Source organism: Sorghum bicolor, chromosome 2 (genome assembly GCF_000003195.3).
Source record: "Sorghum bicolor cultivar BTx623 chromosome 2, Sorghum_bicolor_NCBIv3, whole genome shotgun sequence".
NCBI lineage: Eukaryota > Viridiplantae > Streptophyta > Magnoliopsida > Poales > Poaceae > Sorghum > Sorghum bicolor.
In genome coordinates, this window is record NC_012871.2 from 75,084,589 (window position 1) to 75,105,180 (window position 20,592).

The 20,592-nt window shown below is 40.3% G+C and overlaps 1 protein-coding gene and 1 long non-coding RNA gene across 3 annotated transcripts; both read right to left on the reverse strand.

Moving 5' to 3' along the window:
• Positions 43-5,460, reverse strand: LOC8072230 (BTB/POZ and MATH domain-containing protein 1). The gene is made up of 4 exons (XM_002463258.2): positions 4,746-5,460; positions 2,888-3,236; positions 1,329-1,605; positions 43-661 (listed from the first exon to the last, which is right to left on the reverse strand). Exons 1-4 carry the CDS (start codon positions 5,222-5,224, stop codon positions 486-488), a joined length of 1,281 nt encoding a protein of 426 aa, XP_002463303.1. The 5' UTR covers positions 5,225-5,460; the 3' UTR covers positions 43-485.
• LOC110432460 lies at positions 6,899-12,304 on the reverse strand. Of its 2 annotated transcripts, none has more exons than XR_002449905.1 (4): positions 11,092-12,304; positions 7,910-8,037; positions 7,633-7,835; positions 6,899-7,556 (listed from the first exon to the last, which is right to left on the reverse strand). It is a non-coding gene; the product is annotated as an uncharacterized LOC110432460 (long non-coding RNA). The 2 variants fall into 2 exon arrangements; XR_002449904.1 differs by having other exon boundaries at positions 6,902-7,538; positions 11,092-12,301.

Below are 20,592 nucleotides of genomic sequence, written 5' to 3' on the forward strand. Positions count from 1 at the left end.
GTACTTCAGAATTTCAGTGTAGGAAAGATGAACGGATCAGTATGGAAGTGAATGTCCAGGATACATTTCATTGCATTTCACCATTTCAATTGAATACAGTCAAATACAGACGACCATGAATCGACAAATCTGGCCTAGCAAAAGGTAAAACTTCTGCAAAAACAAATTCTGCGCCATTATTTCTCCTTGATCAAACCTTTGTACCAGACCATCCTTGCCATATGCCACCTGTGTGCACTTATGATGACAAGCTGCTTTGCAGCAGCAATGCAATACACTAGTCAGTAGGATATATATTAGCCACAGCTCCCTCCACAGTAGCAGCAATATGGCTGGGGAGAGGGATGGAAGTCACCACACACACACACACAAACCCACGCTACAACATGCATGATTATGGCGCCACAGAAGCACCCGTCATTGGAATCACTTTACAACGAAAAAGGACACAAGGAACTCCTCTTCTAGGCTCATCTGGGCAGCCGTTAGATCCTCGGTTTCACACGTCGTCCATTGGCATCGCCACCATCAAGAACTTCAGTTGAATACAAGCAGGGGCTCACGGAGTGATCTCCTACCTTGGCCACATACTCGAGAAGCTCAGTCAGGAGGGATGGGCAGCTTTGCTGCAAATAATCAAACCCATCGGTCTGCATGACAGCTGCAAAGGAAAAAAAACATGGTTAAGCAGATGTTGATATATGAAAGCATGTGCTGCATCTATCTTCGTTCCACCATAGCAAGTAAACAGTACATGGCATAATAATATTGAAACACATGATACAGGATGAACGGTTCTAAGTACCATATTTTGCAGCTAGCATTCCACATAAGCTACCCAGCTAAAATAATCAATAAACAGTTATGACTATTGATATGCTTTCTGACAAGCTCTTTACTCATTCCTCAAATTGTCTTAAGACAAAATGTTCGCATAATTTTCAAAATAACCCACATGTTTCGTATTAAAAAAAACACCATGAAATTCAGAAGAGAAACACTATCAGCATCAAATTAAGAAATTGGAAGTGTCCCAATATAACTCAAGCTACAGTGTGCAGAATCAAACCAGGCAATTATGTACCATAGGCCTCTCAACTCTCCAAGTTTTAAGCCTTACAATAGTGTTCAAAGACCAGGGCAGACAAGTAATGCTACAGTTACAATTTTTCAGCAAAATGTGATCCTAGAATGTCTGGCTATTCATATGATCATAAAACTAAATAGCAACTAGAGCAGGTACGTACTCAATTTGACCTCCTAGAGCTAACAGCTTCCATGAGCAATCAGTATAAAATCAATATAACATAGAGAAATGTTGCACTTACCTTTCAAATTCTCAGGCAGAGCCACAAATTTCAAGCAAACAGTTTTTAGCTGATAACAGTGGTGCTGTTCAGCCAGTGCCAAAGTATTTGCTACTGTGTTTATTGCAACATCTTCACACAGCTTAAGTTCACAGAGCAACTTTAATCTCTCCAATGCATAACGGTCAGCAGCAGCAAGTAAATGTTGAGCCATCAAGGTGGATACCCAAGTTGTATTTACACCAGTAAGTTCTTCAATATCCGGCAACTCATCCCAGTACATGAAATGGAGCAAGGCCTGCAAAATTTAATGTGTATAATAAATTCAGAATGAATAAATAAATGCTAGACATTGACAATCAAGAAAACTGAATCGAACATACATCTCACCAATTAATAATGTACTGAAAATTTAACCTTGAACCCTATAATTTATGATATGATGTTTGTAGCAAACTAGCAACAAAATCATAACCATATAATATGGTACTTCTAAATATGAAATTATGGATCTAATGGCATCACTTTTGAATAATAAATCTACATCATGTTATGTTAATTATTGATTGAAAATTTATAACGTTTGAAGGTTTGAATCTTAAAATATGTGCATGCCTTATATAAAGAGAAATGGAGGTTGTGCCATAAAATGGAGCAAGTAACACTAGATGAATTTGACCACTTAACTAGATACAAAGAGCATCTCCACCAAATCTCTTACTTCCCCCACCCCAAATTATAAGACGTTTTAGCATTTTTGATTCATAACTTTTGCTATGTATCTAGACATAATATACATCTAGATGCGTAGCAAAAGCTATAAATCTAAAAAAGTCAAAACATCTTATAATTTGGAACAGAGGGAGTATAATGCATCTCCTACAAGTTGTTTCAGGAGAGTGACTCAAAATCAATTTAGGATATAAGAGAGCACTGTTGAGGCAGATTACCTAAAACCTGTCTCCTACATTTCTTAGGGATAGGGGAGAGGGGGTGTCTTCTTTATTTAGGAGAAAAAGGATGCTTCTTTTAGGAGTTTACAGTTATAGTAGATCTCCTAAAATGCTAATTTATAGGTATAGGGGATTGGATAGGGCATCTGGTGGAGATGCTCTAAGTGAAACTCACAGAATCGCTAAAATATCCTAGAAATGGTGCACACCATGCAATATTAGTTATGAAACAGAAAATCAGCAGAGTTCTGCTTTATTTGCGTCCTCAGATAGTATAAACACAATAAAAGGAAAGATTTAAATTGCTTGAGTACATATTTTTCCAATTTTTGCAAGTTGGGGGCTTGGGGCATAGTTGATACTACCGTCTATGTTCTGGATGTTGATACTACTGTCAATTTGGTATGACGTTTCCGACTATAAATGACATGTCTTCTACCCATCTATTATGTCTGAAACGCCACATTTAAATGATGGGAGGTAGTAGTATATGGTGTTGATGTCAATATGCATGAACTGTATTTTAAGTTTCTAATAAAATATAACAAAGATAGTACCACAGGAGAGATTGCCCCAAGACATGACAGTAACAAAACCAAAGAGCCAGAAACCAGGAGCCAGGGTCACCTTGAATACTGGAGCCTCCATGTCTTCAATCTTTATACACTTCATGTTTTTATCCTTCATTGGACCAAAAAGTTGGGCCCTAAAAACAGGAGACCGGGCTGAAAGAATCACTTTGTGGGCAGGAAACATCTCTCCATCAACTTCGAAAGCAATATCTGTCCTCTTGCCACTTGTCAATAGCTGACCAATATGTAGAGCCATGTTCGACCGCGGTACTGGAATCGTGTATATCTTTGGTCCTTCGGTATGTGACTGAACAACGCCAACAGTGCAGTTCACTAAAAGGCAATCATCTTTAAGATAGTCTGATGTTTCCAGGGCAGTTCGTTTGAAGAAACGCTTGTAGCCCCTGCATGCACAGAAAGATAAGTTACTCCCCATAACTAGTGAACAGAAAGAATAGCCAAGGATCAAAGCATGCAGCTATATCCAAGAAGCAGCTACACAGCCAGTCAAACTGGATACTGGATAGTAGATGAAATAATGTGTAATAAAGGAAGCACAGTGAGAACAAAGATGACTCCACACATACATCAAATATAAGTATGTATTGTGTTAACTGATCATTGCCTGATATATGTAGCACTAGCTTGCGCTTCCTAAAAAATTAGGATCACAACTCTTATACAGAAGATGCAAGCAATATACACAAATACATAACCAGAAAGGCAAAGCAATATCATCCAACAGACTGTTCACACCATAGCCCTCATATAAAGACATTACAATGGGTGTACATTAGCACCAGAAACATCAAATATGCTGGTTAACAATAAGAAAATGATGGTTTTATGAGAGAAACAAATCCATCAGACTATGCTAATAAAGCACACCTCGGATGGAAACATTATGCATAAAGTTGACACAGAACTCCTTAATTCTGGAACAAGTTAACTTTCCATGTTAGCAGTTTTGATTTGAGAGGAGTGTCATTGCATCTAATTAGTCATAGGCCCACCAATGTTTTAAAAGTTACCAAACCATTTATATTAATCCACAGGAGTAACTGAAACATACAACAAACATTCAGCACTATCTAATGGCAATAGCAGGAACCAACTCAGTTTTGAACTTTGTGACATTAACGATATGAGAAATGCAACTAAGGGCCTATTTGGATACACATGGCTAGTTACTAGTGGGGGCTAAATATTATCCCAAATTAACTGCGGTTGGCTAGCTAGTTGGCTAACAACTAGTCGAAGACTTGGCAACAAAAAATAACCCATCTATTAGCCCTCCTGTTTGGATGCATTTGAGCTATCTTTTAACCAACTAGCAATTAGCCCTTGTATCCAAACAGGCCCTAAGAATATAAAAAACTGAACGTACTTCACCTCAAAACAGTAGTACTTGTGAATACAAAATGGGAAACCTGAAGGGGCAACCAGCCTAGCATGAACACCAACTTCTCAATTTTACATCATACAAAACTAAGGTTCACCAGCATAGCCATGTTATCTTAGAGGACAAGGGCATACATCACTTCCTACTCAAGATAATGATCAATTAGCAAATTCCAATTGGGCAGATCAGTTGTATCCAAACAGGCCCTAAGAATATCAAAAAGTGAATGTACTTCACCTCAAAACAGCAGTACTTGTGAATACAAAATGGGAAACCTGAAGGAGCAACCAGCCTAGCATGAACACCAACTTCTGAATTTTACATCATACAAAACTAAGTTTCACCAGCATAGCCATGTATCTTAGAGGGCAAGGGCATACATCACTTCCTACTCAAGATAATGATCAATTAGCAAATTCCAATTGGACAGATCAGTTCAATTTGGCAAGCACCACAAAGCTATGCGACATGCACGCCTATCTAACACATGCGCAGGCTGAGGGAGACTCACCACATGCTGCCGCGGTACTTGAGGGTGTATGGGCCGCTCTCGAGGGACCTCCCAAAGTGGGTATGCACCTTGTCCTGGCCCTTGCCGCTCTGGTCGACGAGCGTGAGCTCGAACAGCGCGCGCACATCGGTGCCCTCGCTGGCGAGGGCTATGAAGAGCGAGACGTAGGCAGCGCCATCCTCGCCGCTCTTCCCGTCGGGGTAGAAGTAGATCGCCCAGTCGAATCCCCCCACGTTGAAGGACTCGGAGGCGATGAACTTCCCCACCCCGATCCCCTTGGAGAGGGAGTAACCCGCGATCTTGAAGTGGTGGGAGCCGTTCACCGTCTTGGTGACCGACGTGGACGCCGTCTCGGAGGGGGCCGAGGAAGGGAAGGCGGAGGAGGACGCGGCGAGCGGCGGGAACGGCCGCCCCGCGCCTGCGCCGGCGGCGGGGTGGGCGGAGGAGGGGCCGCCGCGGCAGACACGGCCGGCGCCCATCGCGGGGAAACGGGTCGAGATCGGGCTAGGGTTCCGCCCCGAGCGGCGGCGATTCGGCGCGGATCGGACGGATCGGGGCGGGGCGCGCCGGATTCAGACGGGGGGGCGCGGGGATTCGAGGGTCCGGGGGAGATCAATTTGGGGGAATTTGGGGAGGATGGAATGGAGACTCGAGATGAAATGATGGGGATGACGAGCCGACGAGCAGGTGGTGTGTGGTTTCGTTTGGTCCTGGTTGGGCTTGGGTGGGTAATATACGGCTCGCCGTCGCGGACTTGCCGACTTGGCCCGGAGACGAGAGGAGGTTGGACGCGCCTGCACTCACCGACTCGTGCACCGCGGTCTGTGGGCGACGTTCGCGTTGCATGCAGCTTGCCAGCCTCGGCAGGCAAAGCAGGTCTTGTTTACTTTCACTCGAAAACCTAGAATTTTTTCAAAATTTTTCGTTACATCAAATCTTTAGACATATACATAAAATATTAAATAAAAATTAATTACACAGTTTGGTCAAAATTTACGAGACGAATCTTTTGAACCTATTTAATCTATGGTTAGATAATAATTACCATAAACAAACGAAAGTGTTACAGTGTCCGTTTTTCAGTTTAGGCACGGCCCTGATGTGCGCACGCCTATCTAACCACATGCACACGTTGCCTATTTTTTTATTTTTTGGCCTTTTTTTAAAAAAAAATCAAGTTTAGCCTCCTCTGAGACTTAAATTCCTATTTGGACCCAGTGGTTCGGCGCCAGGACTCGTGGCTCCGAGGTTACACATCTCGGCGCCACAGATCTTGGCTCCGAGGTGGTTACTCGCGTACAACCTGGCAGCCTATGTGGCGTTGACGTGGCTGGCAGCTCGGCGCCACAGATCTAGGCGCCGAGCTCGCACAATTAGACGTCAGCGCTCGTGAATCCAAAATCTATGGCGCCGAGATGTGTAACCTCGGAGCCACGAGTCCTGGCGCCGAACCACTGGATCCAAATATGAGTTTAAGTTCCAGAGGGGCTAAACGCGAATTTTTTTTCAAAAAAAAAAAATTGGGCACACGTTGCGCTAGGGCCTGTTTGAGGAATTTATTTCCTATATTATTATATAAATGTTTAAATAACATCTTTTACAAAATTACAACATACTCCCTCAATTACCTTTTACTAGTATAGTGTCCGTGCTAACGCTACGGATCCATTCTAAGGATGTACTTGAAAACCTTTCAATGAAACAATGATAATTTTTTCATAGTGTTTGGTCTCACACAATTGCATATGATCATTCATATAATATAACCTAGAATACACTCATGAATAAGAAGGAATAATAAATTCATGTCTCATATACTACAAATAAGTACCTAATTGTTTAAGTAGATCTGCCTTGTTTAGTTCGTAAAAATTTTCAAGATTCCCCGTCACATCAAATCTTTGGTCATATGCATAGAGCATTAAATATAGACAAAAATAAAAACTAACTGCACAGTTTACCTGTAATTTGTGAAATGAATCTTTTGAGCCTAATTACTCCATGATTGGACAATGTTTGTCAAATAAAAACGAAATGCTACAGTAGCCAAAAACAAAAAAATTGCGAACTAAACAAGGCCTCGCTGGTCTGAAAAGTCATTGCTGAAAATATTGTTCGCTGATTTATCGTGAGAGAAAAATAATATTGACTGGCAGAAAAAATACGGCTAATAAGACAAGCGAACGGGCTTGCATGTTCATTTTCAAGACTCTGCAACATGTCCACCAAAAATTCCGTCCTTAATGAATGTCTATTGTGTGAATGATAGATAGTAAGTTAACTTATTAATTTGCTACCCACTTTACAAATTAAACATAGAGAATATATATTATATATGCTCGCCGGGTGGACGAACAATCTTTTATATGTGTGATTTCTTTTGTTTCTTACGTGGTGACGCAGATGACTGCAACTCACATTCTTCTCTAACAGTGCCAACGACCTTCAGTTCCTCTTCTTCTATATCAATGGCAACTTGATTCGGCACTTGAATTGAACTGGAAGTACAGTCGCTGCCCACCACAACTCCCTCCAACTTAATTTCTTCTCCAACTTTGCCAACACTGGCTGTCACTTATTGTTCCATTGCACCTTGATCTGTAAGGAATTTACTGAAACATTAGTTTTATTTCTTTACACTAACAGTAGTTTTGTAATATAGAACACAAAGTATTCCCTTTTGTTGGGTGACATCTGCTTTGGCTGCCACAACTTCGAGCTGAACTTGAGGTATGTGTGCCTCCATCTCATTTTCTTCTCCAGCGTTGCCAACACTGACCTTCACTTCATATACTTTGTCCATGGCAACTTCTTTTGTAAGAATATTACTGAAGCATGAATTTTTGCTTGACACTAAGAATGGTTTGTAATATATAACAGTGCTTACCATTTTCTAGTGTGACTTCAGCTTTGGCCGCCACTTGAACTGATCTGGTGCCTGCCACAACTCCCGCAGGATCAACTTGAGGCATGTGTGATTTATTTTCTTTCGTTTGTTGTGACTGGGATGATGGCTGCAACTCATTTCTTCTCCAACATTGCCATCAACGGTCTTCACTTCTTGTTATTCTATATGCATAGCCACTTGATCTGTAAGCAACTGAAACATGAGTTTTCTTCTTGACACTAATAATAGCTTTTATAATTTAGATAACAGTGCTTACCCTTTTGTTGGGTGAGATCAGCTCTGGAAATGCAATCGTTGTCCGCCACAAATTTGAGCAAAGGATCTTTAGAATTGACAACATTAACATTTCCTTCCTCCCCTTCTATTTCCATGGTGACTTGAGTTCTGAGTATACAAACAATTTCTTCTATATAAAACTGCATAGAAACTCAATAAAATGCTAAAAAATCTAGTACTTTCAAAACCCCATAGAAACTCAATTTAGTAATTAGAGTGCAGGTAAAGAAACAATACATCGATGTGTGTCTAAAGTACTTTCAAAACATAGTTAGATCCAAATACCATAGTCAAATGCATGCTTTCTTTTCACATGAGCACTGGATTGCTACCACGCCCTTCCTAGCATATATGACACTTATTGTATACTAGGTAAATGCCCGTGCGTTGCAACGGAAACATAAAATACCACGATAACATATATACGAGGGAGTTCAAGAAAGAAGGATAGTTAACTTTAACTTTGAATGCGTGTAAGAACCTATATTGTAACCGTGATAATTAAACATTAATATAATAATACATAAGTCTTTAAGAATAGGTTACAGTTATATATAATTTGTATATCTAATCAGTAACATATCGGCAAGTCATAACTACTTGTCTCTCATTTCTTTGTGAGTTCCTCTATTATTACCTAAAATTCACATGTATAGAACAAATGTCAGTATCAAAGGACGCAAATATAAAAATATAAAAGTTATGCAAAATAGTCACGTTGGTTGCAAAGTGCTAAGGCGTTGTTTAGTTCACCCAAAAATCAAAATCTTTTCAATATTTTTTTCATCGAATTCTGCGGCCTATACATAAAGCATTAAATGTAGATAAAAATAATAACTAATTATACAGTTTTGCCTGTCAATTTAGAGACGAATCTTTTGAGTCTAATGATTGAATAATATTTGTCAAATATAAATAAATATGCTACAGTGTCCATTTAAAAAAAAAATTTAAAACTAAACAAGGCCTGATAGTGCTTGGCCGATCTAGATGACCGCCCGTGTAGGGGATTGTCCATCACATTGCTTGCAGATAGGTAGTGCTAAGGCGTTGTTTAGTTTACCTAAAAATAAAAAAAATTAAGATTCTCTATACCATCAAATCTTACCGCACATGGACGAAGTATTGAATATAGATAAAGAATAACTAATTATATAGTTTGTCTATAATTTAGGAAACGAATCTTTTGAGCCTAATTAGTCTAAAACTTTTTGAATGAAAGTGGTACAGTGTTAAAATTCAAAAACCTTTTGAATATAAACCAGACCTAAGGTATAGTTTACCCTAAAATCCAAAAATTGTTTAAGATTTTTTGTCACATCGAATCTTGCGTCACATGCTTGGAGCGTTAAATATAGACAAAAAATAACTAATTACACAGTTACTTGTAATTTGTGAGACAAATCTTTTGAGCCTAGTTAGTCCATGGTTGAACAATAATTATGAAATACCAACAAAAGTGCTAAAATGTCAAAATAAAAAAATTGGATCCCGATGGGTGCGTGCCCACGAGTTGAGCGCAGCACTTGCACAATACATCCCTCCGTCCCATAAATAAATGCATTTCTACAATTCATATTTGATCATTTATTTTATTTAAATTTTTATAAATAATAAAATAAATAAATCATTATAAAATATATCTAATAATAAAATAAGTAATGAAAAAATAAATGATATTTATTAAATTTTTTTTAATAAGATGAACGGTTAATATAAATTATAGAAGTAAAAAAATACAATTATTTATAGGACGGGAGTATGCAACAGTTGTTATCCAGATATTTTTTCTGTCAGCCTTGCTAGCACCACCGTGCCCAACTCAGCAGCAGGCCTCAACAGCGTAGCAGAATGAGACCTAGGCGCTAGGCGGCAGCTGGCAACAGGCATGCTATTGGGCTGGCACCACTGCCGAACGAGAGCGAGCGAGCGACTGCCGGTGAACGATTTACTTTCACCCTTTTTAGTAGTAGGATGTGTATGTAACCATGTATTTTGGATTTTTTGTTTAAGTTAGAGCTTATTCCAACATACATAATTTGTTTGGCTAGCTTGCAATTGAGGATCCTTTGCAGTGGAAAGAACAATCCATGCCAAACAAGCTAGGAAAATTCAACCGATTTGATTTCCTAGAAACTTTGCCAGCACCTGTAAACGGTAAGACTATAAACAATTTGGAGCTAGTACAACAGCCACTAACAATTAGTTTTTGTTTTTGTGTTTGTGCTTCTGATAACAAAAACAATTCCTCACTGCTGCTGCTTTGTTTTTAGTGGCTTCGCCTAGAATATTCAGATCACGTTTTCAGTGGCCAATGAAACTATGCTCATCAAGAGTGCTACTCTCTAATCTGCTTGAAAATATTTAATATTTTGTGGTATATATATATATAGTAGCCTCGCTGTTAAACATAATTAGTTCATGGAGATTGGAGTATTTTGAGTTACTGCTATATGGTCATTGCCATACAAAACTTCTTCAGGTGTTAAATATTAGAGTTGTCTATCAAAAGTATTTTGTATACCCTGTTATTTACTTTGCCATGCTTCAGGATCATGCTGAAATGATAAGAACATTAATTGCTCCAAGATCCTGCTGAAATCAACAATGCATGGTCTATCCACATTTCAAAGAGTCAATGTGATCGAAGTAACATTGCTGCAAGATGCAGTAACTGATGCCCCACCCTTCTTTCCTCTGTTGAGTTTTATTATTGATAAATGTTTCTTTACTGATATTGTCCCCTTGTCATTAGACAAAAGCAAACATTGTAAATCAGAAATGTGATCAAATGTCCAATGTGGCAGTTGGCTGCTGTCTTTTTTTGAAAAATTAAAATATTTGAATTTCCCTTTATTTAAGCAGAATTACAGTGGACTCAAGAATATGATAACTCATTATGAATTTCTTTTGGCATGAATCTTATCTGTCTTACTATTTCATCTTTAAGAAACAAATATTGCTAAGAAAATAGTTGTTTGCCAACATGATATTTGTTTGCTAATCAACAATATCTAAACTTGGTAAGATTTTTTTCACATGTTTGGCATCATATGCTTGGAAGAATAGCAGATTATAAGCCAATAACCAATTGCAGATTATATGCTTGGAAGAATAACAGGTTATACAGTGAACAGAGCTCCTAGTGCAGAAGCAGAGTACCTGAACTCGGGATCCAGCTCGCCGGAGAACCTAGCAGCGGCGACGGCCGTGGTCTCCCACTGTCCTACCACCTTGGCGACATCGAGCTTCTCCATGTGCAGATGGTCAGCAATATAATCGGGAAGCAAGTATACTTACTGCGTTTATCACGGCGTCGGCGTGCAGCCTGCGTCCCTGGCTGCATCGGCACTGGAGACGGAGATGGGCTGAGTCGGTTTTTTTTCTTTTTTTATGTCTATATACCACACAATATTGCCCTCTAATAATTTTTCTATAATCTTGTGTGCACTCAAACATATATCCTCGCTCCCTAACTTTGGCCAGCGAAAAAAATCTAGAATAAATCAGGATGTCTATATACCACACAATAGTATCCTTGATGGCTCCTATAGAATTGGACGATGGGGTCCACGTGAAAAAGCAATATTGGCTCCAACTTCATCCCTATCCACCCGCGTGGCTTCCTCAAGTGGCTTCATTTTTTCTCTGTTTATCTTCCCATGCATGTATCTCTCTCTGACCATGCTCCATCGTCCAATGCCTCATCAGTGCCCGGTGTTGGGCTGCTGGCAGGGAGAGGGAGCAAAGCTTTGAAGAGCACCGTCCACTGGGACAAGAGCCAGAACGGCCGGGCACCTAGGTCACTGACGCTCGTAGTTTGCCGTTGCCCATGACCATCAGCCGTTCTACGGCAGCATGGCTAACGCTGCCCTAGCCCCGAGATGGATGTATGAACAAGGTAGAGGGGGACTAACAGAACTCGGGAGTGAGCCGCTGCTTAGCCTGCCAGATCCGGAACCCCAGCGGCCCTGGCAGGCATCGTGCCCCGTTCGTCATGGCCTCCACACGCCCCAAGACGGTGCGCCCCGCTGCGGCCACGCGTCACCAGGCAGCGGCTCCGGCCGGCGTCGCGCCCCCCGCCATGCCCTCGCCCGTCAGTGACGATAGCACGACATGCACGAGAAGTTGGAGGACAGAGATCGACAGGAAGAGAAGAGAGCGGAGGTAGCCGATGCTTGGAGCTGCTGTGCGTTTCGCCTAAACCGTGTAGGTGCTATGGAGCCGCAGGCACGGTCTTCTGATCTCGCCCGACTCCTGTATCCCTTCTCTCGTCTCGGAAGGGGAAAAAAGGGGGGCTCCAGTGCAGCGGCCCTGGGAATCGAACCTTGGTCACAACATTGTGTGCGGTCGCGTGTGAGTGGGTGGAAGCGTGTGTGTAAGGTCGTGATCATACTTCTAATCTGGGCCGTTAAATCTGTAAGACATGTGCCGTGAGTCGTTCATCTTGCAGGTGGAATTTGCCTAGAGAAGATTTCAATTATAGTAGAGATTAGGCTATAGAGCTTGCAGGTGAGTTATTGTGAAGAGCAGATAAGTATAACTAAGGCTGAGGGGCTGCACGTACGGTTGTGGTCAACCAATTACCTCGTGGTGGCCTCTTCTACACCAAATTTTTGTCATCAATAAGGCCCCATTTAGCATGGCTTTTTCAGCGGTTGCAGGAGCCGTTTGGATCTGTTTTGTGCTAAACAGGGTAAAATAGAATGGCTCCATCAATAAAGTCTCTAAAATTAACGTGCTCTCACAGAACTTTAGAGTGTGAAGGAGCCAAAAATAGTGGCTTCTCTCAGCTTCGCCTCATACTACGTGGCGCTCTGTGAGAGCATATTTTAAAGAAAAAATTGTTTTGTCAAACAGTTTATTAAAATGGCTCCAGCTCCACCGATAGAGTTGTTCATGGAGCTGAAGCCCCCAAAAACAACATCACTGGTGAAGTGAAGCCGTGCCAAACGAGCCTAAATTTTCTACCTGCCCACATGTTCCTCTCACCATGTGTCCCTGTCGATCAAATCATTTCCCTTCACTACCTGTATCTGCAATTTGTAGATATTTTTTCAACCATCCAGAATTTACGGATCCAACAACTCGCCAGAAGATGAGAAGCGGCAGCATGGAAGTTGAGGGAGCCCTTTATATTCGAATTTGTGCCTCTTTAGCCGTTGTGGTTGTCGCTACAGACTGGTGAGATAGTTTCATGGTACTCCAGACTAATTTTAAGGAGCTCATGTGTCCTCTACTAAATTTAAGGGCCAGTTAGCCAGTTCAATTTATTAGCTATGTTTGCAAGTTAATAAATAGAAATACTCTAAATTACTAATAACATGCATCAATAGTATCATTGCATTAACTTATCTTTTGATTCCATGATGCCTTTAATCAAACTGAACTAAAAAATAGGGACACATGAGCTCCTTAAAATGTTGCCCTATTGTAGTTTCTCCGACAAACTAAATTCTACGGCTTCAAAACATTTCACATGATTTGAATTATCTAAAATTTTGTCACTATCTACCTGGACAATTACACACTTTGTTTTAACATCTACTATATGCACTTATGCGGTGAAGTTAGTACAGAATTTGTCCTAACAATATGCATTTTCCCCTTGTTATATTTAGAACAAGTTGGTTTCGTCTAGAATCCTCGCGGCGGCTATTAGGAATTGTATATCTTTGTTGCTATCCTAGAAATTTTAGAATAATCCTATTGGTTGACACTACAAGATATATAGTCAAGTTGTATGCTAAGCTTGTAATAGGCAAGATTTCTTCTAAATGGAAGTCACTCGCTAAGTTAGTTCTTGTGATGCGACACTGCAAGTAGTTCTTCAGCTATGAGTTTATATTTTTCTGCTTTTTCTGATTATTGGTGCCTACTATTGTATTGGCATATGAAGTATCACGTATGAGGCTACTATTGCATTAGGCATATGAAAGATTATAGTTAGACTGATGCCCTGTTTCTAGAGGAATATGCTATGAGAAAATGGTGGAAGAATAAATAAGGTTGGAGTAGGCGAAATAAGTTGTGCATAAAGGTGCATGTTTTCCCAATGTCATGTCAAGGCTGATTACTGTTTTTAGTTTTGTGTCAAGATTCTTGTTTTTTATTTTGTAATGGTATTGTTGAATCCATGATAATAAAGCTCTCTTTGGCAAAGAGGTGGGTTTTCTTGTAACAATACTGGATCTAGACTTTTGAAACTAAGTATTATTTAGGTAAATCATTTTTTTGTTATTTGATTTGCATTATCAAATGTCACAGTAGCGTTATCAAATGTCCCGCTAACAATTACATATTAAATCACTCGGTTCTTAAATACATGTAGTAGCTTGTTAGTTTGAGTATCTATTTGTAGATGACATTACTACATTAGCAACATATGTATTTGGTTTTAATCACTAGGAAACCTAGGGGTCTTCTTTGAGCAAAGCGAGCCTCTAAGGTGGTTCATTGGCATTAGCGTTCTAAAACGTTGTGGGATCGGCAAGGTCATGCTTGCGTGAGTGCGAGTGTGAGTGCGAGTGTGTGCATGCTATGTACCGTGATAGAGAAAAGGTAGTGCCTTGGGCCTCTTAGGTGGAGAGACCATGACGGTGGCCATGGCGAGCGAGGCAGGCGTGGGGCTCATCGTGGGCTTGAGGTGGCTAGAACGGCGGTATAGTGGTGAGGTGTGGCCTTGGTGAGTTGGTGCAGTGTAGGTGCCGACAAAGCAACAGTGTCAGTGTAACCGGTCGTCCCGTTCCTAGCGACGTCGAGCGACTCGGTATAATCTTATCGTATGATCTGTGTGTTTTAGTAAAAAACAATTATTGTTCCGTAGCAACGCACAGGCTTACTATCTAGTCATACTAATAAAAAAGATTTTCTTTAATAGAAGTATCCTAGTATTCAAGTAGGGGATGAACTTGTCTGAAATCCAAATTGTTGTCATTAGCAGATGACGATTTTGACTTCTACAGTCCATTTCGAATTAGATCAAATATATATTAGAATCAGACTCTGTCTAATTGATAGACATGAGTTCTTTTAACATATATTAGCACGACTTATGAGTCTGTGTCACATACACGACCCAATCTGTCGGTGTCTGGACTCGGGGTCCAGGCTCTGACGAGTGACGAGTGATGAATCTGCGTGCCCGTTAGCCCGAATGGTGATGCAAGAAAGCATAGGGGGTTTATACTGGTTCGGGCCAACGATGCCCTACGTCTAGTGAGAGTGTCGGAGCCTGTATTGCTTTGCACCCGAAAGTGTTTGTATAGGGGGTACAAGCTTGTTGCGAGAGAGAGATAGGTCCCAGGTCTCGACTTAGGGAGTGTGTGAGGGAATGTGTTCAGTGCCTTGAGGCGTCTGACTCTGTGTGTGGTAATTGGAGTGTTTGTGGAGTAGAATGTCCGTGTCCCCTATGGGGTACCCTGTCTCCCCTTTTATAGCCACAAGGGGAACAGGGTTTTTACATGTGTAAGTTTGGTAATCTATCCTCAGTGTGCAGGGGAGTTATGGTGTCAACACTGTGGAGATCGGACGACATGTCCTTGTGATATGGGCAACGGCGTGGTCGTTCCTGCTGGCGGCGTCGCCGAGCCCTGTTTGGGTTGTGGCCGTCGGATCCGAGGCCCTGTACTCCGTCCTGCAACAGTAGAGCAGTAACTGCCAGAGTATGGCAATAGTGGCGCGGGTTAACTCCTCCCATCCCTCTCACAGTCATGCCGTACTCACAGTAACGGAGGTGAGGTGTTACAGGGACAGGAGTTGGTGAAACAGTGGGCGACGTGCTCTGGCACGGCGTGGGAAGCGTGGCTCACGTCGCGTCAGGGGTACGACCGCCGTGTGTGAGAAGCCTAGCATCGAGGTCGGGGCTCGGACGAGGCGTTGATTGCGCTCGAGGCCAGAGACTCAGGCTAGGCGTCGAATGCGCTCGAGGCCAGGGGCTCGGTCGAGGCGTTGACTGCGCTCGAGGCAAGGGGCTCGGTCGAGACGCTGATTGCGCTCGAGGCCAGAGGCTCGGTCGAGGCATTGACTGCGCTCGAGGCTAGAGGCTCGGTCGAGGCGTTGATTGTGCTATGGCTCGGGGCTTGTCCATGTTCTTTTTGCCGCTTTTTTCCTCTTGGTTCAGGTATCTCGGTTTATGGTACCCAACACAATCAATATGTTTTGGAATCAGACTTCGTATTGCGCTATCAAGAACTATTCTAAATCGTTTGAGCACGAGTTATATATTTAAGTCTGAACAGAAAAATACTTCATTGTTCATTGTCCAATAGTTGGGGGGTGGATGAAAAAAAATGAAAGGATAAAAAAATAGCTACAAATTTTATCCCTTTATTAATAGATATAGATTAAAATAGGATTGTGATAAAATAGGCAAATAAAAACAGACCAAACCGCCCTGATCAATTAATGTACCACGAAATATGATACGCACCTAGCTCTATTAATTCACCCAAGCCATCTCCAAAACCCTCCTCTTCTCATGCTTTCTAGTTCTACGCAGCGCTACCGCTAACCTTCGTCCGCTGTCCTCCGCCTCGGCCCCGCGCTTCCCTCCGCCCCATATCATATGAGGTACTGTTCAGGCGAAGAATAAATGAATAATGCTCGGAATCGGGGTTTCATCGACAAGGCGGAGCGTCGTATCGCGCTCAGCATGACGGGGTACGACCACCGTCAGGAGGCGGACCGGGTCCGCTTCGTCGCCGCGACCGCGAGCGCCTCCACTGCCACCGCGAGCGCCTCCACCGCCACCGCCACCGCCAAAACCACTGGAAATTCATACGGTATTAATCTTACGCAAAACGTTCTTATTCCATTATCTTCTCTGTTACATTTCCTGGGATCCTGTTTCCTGTGATTCAATATCTCTTCTCCGTTACATTTCCTAAGATCCTGTTTTATGTGATTCAATATTTTATGTTTCTTGTATTTGTTAGTGAATATCCTTCTATAGAAACAGTGGCGTAGCCAGAAGGTTTATAAGCCTGGGCGAAATGTCATACTAATATTAACAAGATAAACATAATGTAAGATTATTAAAGACATTAAGTGCTAAGCGAGCAATGACTTATTGTCTAAAGTTTAAGCGTGCTTAGTATTTCTAATCCCTTAAGAGTTTTGTGATGTAGTAGACATTTAGAATTTTAATCTTAAACGAACAAATAGAGAAGAGAGTGGAGAACGATTGAGAAAAAGCAAAATAAATTCATAAGTCCTTGTCTATCTCCCCTCTTACCTTTTTATAGAAAGTTGTGAGGGAAATTTTTCATAATTTCCCCTAATAGGTTTTATATTTTAAAAAGTATTTTTAGAAAAATCATTATCTCGGTCAATATGTGTCCATTGTGCATAAAATGTTTACCATATAGATTCTACACATCAATAAAAGTTTAGGATAAAAATTCCAGTGACAACACTAAAGTAATATTCTTTATAAGTTTATGAAAGAAAACATAGATCTATAAGTACACCAAATATTTTATTCTAGAGTGTAGACCTAGTCATTAGGAGTTAAAAAATAGTTTTGCTATTTTTTCATTTTTCTATTTATTTTTCACATAATTTACAAGTTTGTTGTTCTTTCAACAAAATAAAAATAGAAAAAAAGAAAAGAAGTCAGGTCACGGCTCGGCTCAGTCTAACCTTATCACGAATCCTCTAGTTTCTCGAATTTAATTTAGATTCCAACTTTTTTCCCTTTTGCACTTTTATACATCTAGAACCAAGTCCTTGTTGTCTATCTTTTTTTTTTTGCATCCTCTTCTCTAGACCCACGAAACAGCCAGGTCTCACGCCCACGGTAACCGCAACAAATAAAAAAATTGAGTATATATAAATATAGATATAGATAAATATAATTTATAGAAATTAACTACATTTTTAAAAATCTATTCATATGCCTTCTCCAAAAACAATTATAGAAACCCCACGTCCTCTAAACATTTACTCTGTTATAATATCCAGACATGATATGTTTCATGATGTTCTTGGAACAAACACAGAGCAAAATGATTGAAGTCAAGGCCCTATACCAACGGACCCACTCATATATCTTAAGTTTGTTATTCTGTGAAATAGATCGTGCTGGTAGCTTGATTATTTTATAAGGCCACTTAATAGAAGTTTATTAGAGTTTGATGGACATTAAATATACTGATATAACACTATGTTAATGAAGAGAGATGATAAGAGCTTTAGAGCAAATATTATAGTGGGCTGTAAGCCGGCTAAATGCTGAGGTGAAGAAGAGGAGAGGAGAAGTAGGTTGTAAGCTTACAACCAGCTTAGGCACAGAAACCAAGAAACTTTGTGAGAAGGATAAGTGGGCCATGTATTAATAGCGAATAGATTAATAGTGAATAGCTAACTATTGTATTGGTGGGCTGAAAGAAGGCTGCAAAGAACCTTATAGCCAGTAAGTAGGCTGTATTATTAAACTTGCTCTTATGGGAATAGAGAGAGTTTTATAGAAACTAGGAGCATACCCCGTGCGTTGCTGCGGGAATTGCGGATTAATGGATTGTGTAGTATGATGATGTGGGCTATACTTATTTGTTTTGCTGACATGTACACTACAGTTGTCATGTGTGCTATTGGATTTTAATTGTATATGTGGTAGTGCATTATATGTTGAGATAAATAGTTATTGAGGTTTTACTTAGTGAATTTTAATTGAATATGGTAGTACATTGCTTAGGTGGATAGCTTGCATGCTTAGAGAAATAGTTAGTGAGATTTAGGATTATAAGAGTTATAAATAGATGAGATTTGGTGTTGGAAACTCGGTTATGAAACTCGCACTGGATGGCCTGAAAAAACCATATACTATAGCGACGAGCAATACATTTCACGCGTTTTTTCCATTTCAGGCAAACACACATTCGCTGACAATCTTGCAGTCACTAAAAATTATCTGAGCACAGGAGGACAACCGGTCTCTGAGCTTATTCAAACCAGCTCTTGTTCATCTTCATTTTCTGGGAATTTATATTTTACTGACGTTGTACTGGTTGCTTCGCACTCCTTACAACACTTATCTTTCAAAACAACCGACTCTAAGTTAGAAGCCCGCTCCATCACTGCTCCTATAAACACTAGATGTTCTTCTGTTGCATTGAAACCAATGATTTCTAGCACTTTCAGTGGCAAATGCTTTGGGTATGTAAACTCTAACACTTCCCATGGCGCATTAGTTCTTTTAGCACACAACTTAGTTACTTTCTCGTCCTCCTCACATCGATGGTCATACACCTGCATATACATGTAACATGTTTTATGAAGTGAAAATAATTAAATCAACTAAGTTCTTATCAATAATCACAAATATTATTTGCAGGGAACTAATAGTACTGAGCGACCAATAGCACGTACATATGCATGAAAACATGTGGCATTGGATGATGACAACTAGGAATCATGTTCATTTCTTCCATATATATGGTGAACTACCAATAGTTCTTGCATTGCATCATCTCTTATGAGGTGATATCTTTTTTGAGAATTTTAGAAAGTGCCTACTGATTAGTATTTCCAATGTACTAAGTATCATTACAACAAATCCATTAATTCTATCAGGTGCATTCTTCCACCACATGAACCACTTAGCAATATTCATAAGTGACAAAGGCATAAAGGTCACCGGATACTTTTTTCTTGATAAAAAAGGTTTTGCTGAATTTTATTATCAAAGAAACAAGCAAAACTGCAAAAGTACCTCAACTTCAAGTATCTCGAGGGATGACGCAACTTCAAGAAGAGCTGTTGTCCACAAAAGGCCAAATCCAACAAAGATATCATATATACACAATTTCCTCAAATTGCTAAATACTGAGGAAAGTTGATGTTTTTCAGGTAGTAGCCAAATCTGGAGAGTTGAGAAAGAAAGAATACAAGGAAAAATGTTTAGTTAGTGAATGAAAACAAGAAAAAAAATGTTTTTGTGAGTATTTGGCCAAGTATATGCTCCCTAAATGAATGATAACAAAATAAACCAGTTCTATATGAATATGATGATTCAATGTAATTAAAGAAACCTATATCAACAAAGTCTTCCAAAAGTTAATAGACACTGTTTAGCTCAAAAGTTAATATTATGCCTAGGCATATGTCCAGAGCTGATAACAACTGCAGAGACAATAGTGATTGAATATATATGTATTACCTTTTGCCCGAGGAAATCCAATGATAAAGTATTTATACATGCCGCACCACATAGAAACTCACTTAACTTGAATTGTTCCTGATGAGGTGGCATGACTGAAAAGACTTCCACTTCCTTGAGGCATGGGATGTGTCCCCAAGTCAAGGGCACACATTTAGTTAGCCAAAATCCAAATATGACTTTCTCTAGCATTAGAAGGCAATGCAACTCAACTTGTGAAAAATAACAGTGGACAAGTTCTAGAATGTTGAGTTTTGAGTTTGGTGCGTCTATCTTGAATGTTGATTGGAAACCAGTATCACACCGGCTGAGATAAAGATAATGCAGTTCCATGCATACATTTGCAATGAGATTATGTAGATCTGATTCCGCAAAGGTCGCATTAAAAAGGAGGAGCCTTGTGAGGCAAAAAGATATATTTGGATAGTTACAAAAGAAACTAATCACACCATTAGCATGTTTTATCAATTCATCATCACTAACAAGACCTAGGTTCGCAATCC